Source organism: Cynara cardunculus (assembly GCF_001531365.2).
Source record: "Cynara cardunculus var. scolymus isolate 2C chromosome LG 12, CcrdV1, whole genome shotgun sequence".
Classification (NCBI taxonomy): Eukaryota; Viridiplantae; Streptophyta; class Magnoliopsida; order Asterales; family Asteraceae; genus Cynara; species Cynara cardunculus.
Genome location: NC_037539.1, coordinates 31230145 through 31232992, shown reverse-complemented (window position 1 = coordinate 31232992; position 2848 = coordinate 31230145). Strand labels below are relative to the sequence as shown.

Sequence of the window (2848 nt, the reverse complement as noted above, 5' to 3'; positions counted from 1 at the left end):
ATGTCCTTGTAATTTATTGTTGTGAATATCTTAAGAATCCTTTCCTTTTCTTCTTATATTATTGTTGTATATATAGCCTTTATACCTCCCTCTTTTGAGACAAGTGAAATAAACGAAGAATTCTACATCCATAGAATTCATGATTTTGTTCATCGTTTTACTTTCATATATCTTTATTTATCTTTTTCCTGCACATTTATACCTTATTTACTTTATGCATTATTTCTTAAAATATTTTATTGTTTTCTAGGTAAAAATGATTGTTGGAGAGTAACACTCCTTGGTCTCCCTTTACATTTTTCTTAGTTTAGTTTTACGGTTTTCATCAGATTTATGTTTTGTCTCGTAGATAAATTAACGAAGAGGTGATTGTAAAGTAGACCAACCTAGAACCGAGACCTATGTATATAGAGGTATTATAAATGAGGCAAATGAATTGGACTACCAAACCTAGACCTCTGGCATTTTCTTCTTCTTGGATCAAACCAAAATTTTAAGTTTTGTTCATGGTCAACACAATTGAACTTGGACTTGAACCCAAACCAGGAAAATTGGATACAGGGACAATACTTATCCAAACTTCCTTTGTAAACATTGTGATGTTACAGTTAATACGATTGAATTTTATATTGATTGGATTTAATATCCTTACTATGCATTTTCCATTTACATGTGAACAGATACTTGGTAGATGCTCGTTCCATTTACATGTATGGATTTGACACTCCTAACTTGGAAAATATTTCCGAATGTATTATTCTTTTCAAAGTATCGGGTGGCTGAAAATATGTCTATATACTAGGTTCAGACGTGTAAAATAATATTGGTGGAAAAGGCTATGGCCAAAGAACAAAAGTTTGACACAGAGACTTTCACTAATGGATCATTGATGACTCTGTCCGTTAGTGATAAAGCTCAGATTTGTAGTCAGATGATATTTTGCATTCCATAAACAAGCTACAAGTTTTACGCAAGATCTAGAAAATTAATGATGTAGTAAGAAGCATACAACAACCACGCTCACAAATCATATACACGAGCAGATTTAACTTCATATGTATGGATTGTACATTCTGATCAGGCAAGTCGCCTCGTATCTTAAACAGTTGGATATGAGGCCATCATAGCAATACCGCAGAGTCCTTCCTCAGCATCCACATCTCTTTGCATTCTGATATAACCTTCCTCTCCCCAACTTGTTCCCCATGAGTTTTTCACTAGCCAATACTTGGTGCCCTCTGGGTTCTCTCCATATCCAACGGCTGTAACACCATGGTCTAGTTGGGTTCCACATTCTCCAGTGAAAACCCCGCTTGAATAAGACTGGAAATCTGATCCACTAGCGTCGATGGCTACAGAAATTGGTTGCATGGCCACAGCCTTCAACAATGCGGACTCGCTGTTGGCAGGCACATCTCCATATCCAGTGATCTTGGCGGCATGGGACGATTCTTTTGACGTGCTACATATTCCATCAATTGCTTCATAAGGGTAATTAGATTCAGTGGTTAGGCCCTTGTTTTCAATAATAAATTTGAAGGCCTGGTCCATAAGACCACCATTACAGCCTTGATCTTCACCACTGGTATCACAATCAACTAGTTCTTGCTCAGATAATGAAATCAGTTTACCGGTTGACAGCTGGTTGATTCCTTCCATCGCTGCTACTGCTGAAAAAGCCCAGCAACATCCTTTACAAAATAAAATAAGTTAATATGGCAAGTCTAAACAACAATATTATTTGAAATGTAAAAATTCAAATAGTATGTATGTGTTTAAAACTCAACTATTTCAATATTTCATCAGTTTAAGGTATATATATATATATGGGGTTACTCGGTACTTACCACATTGGCCTTGATCTTTCACTGGCGTAACTGCTCCCTTCTTTCTCCAGTCCATTGTAGATGGAACTACGGTCAAATTTTCATACTTTAACACGCTAGTTCTAGGATTAGATCGAAGCTTAAAACCATTTCGAGAGGCCCGAAATTCCTCATTAGTCAAGTCAGTAAATGCATTCACGCCACGCTTGTAAGACTTGCCCCCAACACTGTTGAATGCCTCTATGTTCTCAACATTCGTTTTGAATATCTCAAAGCGCATTTCCTTTTCTGCTGCATCTTTGTAAACACGTCCATGAAGAGCCATCCACTGCTCGTGTCTCTCCGCCATGGATGATTCAGTAAGGGTGCGGGATGTGGCTTCAAGAGTCCATACTCCGACAAGCAAAAGTAGTGCAAAGGAAAAGTTCCCACTGATATTGAGAGCCATGTTTAATCAACTTGAAAGCAGATTGCAAAGCAGCTGTACGGGGATAGATTAATAAGCTGGTGGGTAATTGTCCTGCACTTGATTGCATTTGTGTTTTAGGGAAGGACGTATTTATAGAACTAGTGGACTACATCCCTTAAAGCCAATTAAGAATCCGTTTGATATTGCATTCTCATTGTAATTGGATTTTGTGATAGAAAATGAATTGCATTTTCTAGAGAGCCAGGCAAGTTATCTGTGATATGGACAACGAAACATGGCTCGGCGTGGAAGTTGATTCATTCCATGTTATATATATATATATATATATATATGATTGTAATTTTGTATGCTCATGTTCGGCTATTAGGCAAAAGGACGATCTGTGTATGTATTTTAGTTACAGAAATACTTTTCTATAAAGAGTTTTTATGGGATACAAAGTTATCTGTCTTTTCCTTTCTTTGTTAAGTTTTTAATGACCGTTTGTATAATTCATAGATCAAGACATATTGCATTTAATTAACCCCCGTATATATTTGCAAGCATGAGGACGATAAAGAAAACAACTGATGTTGGTATTTCTTACAATTCG

General features: G+C 36.6%; 1 protein-coding gene across 1 annotated transcript; it reads right to left on the bottom strand.

The window, feature by feature from the left end:
* Nucleotides 1-1098: 1098 nt before the first annotated feature.
* LOC112523029 (senescence-specific cysteine protease SAG39-like) lies at nt 1099-2274 on the bottom strand. Its single transcript, XM_025132455.1, has 2 exons — nt 1848-2274; nt 1099-1691 (listed from the first exon to the last, which is right to left on the bottom strand). Exons 1-2 carry the CDS (start codon nt 2272-2274, stop codon nt 1099-1101), a joined length of 1020 nt encoding a protein of 339 aa, XP_024988223.1.
* Nucleotides 2275-2848: the final 574 nt, after the last annotated feature.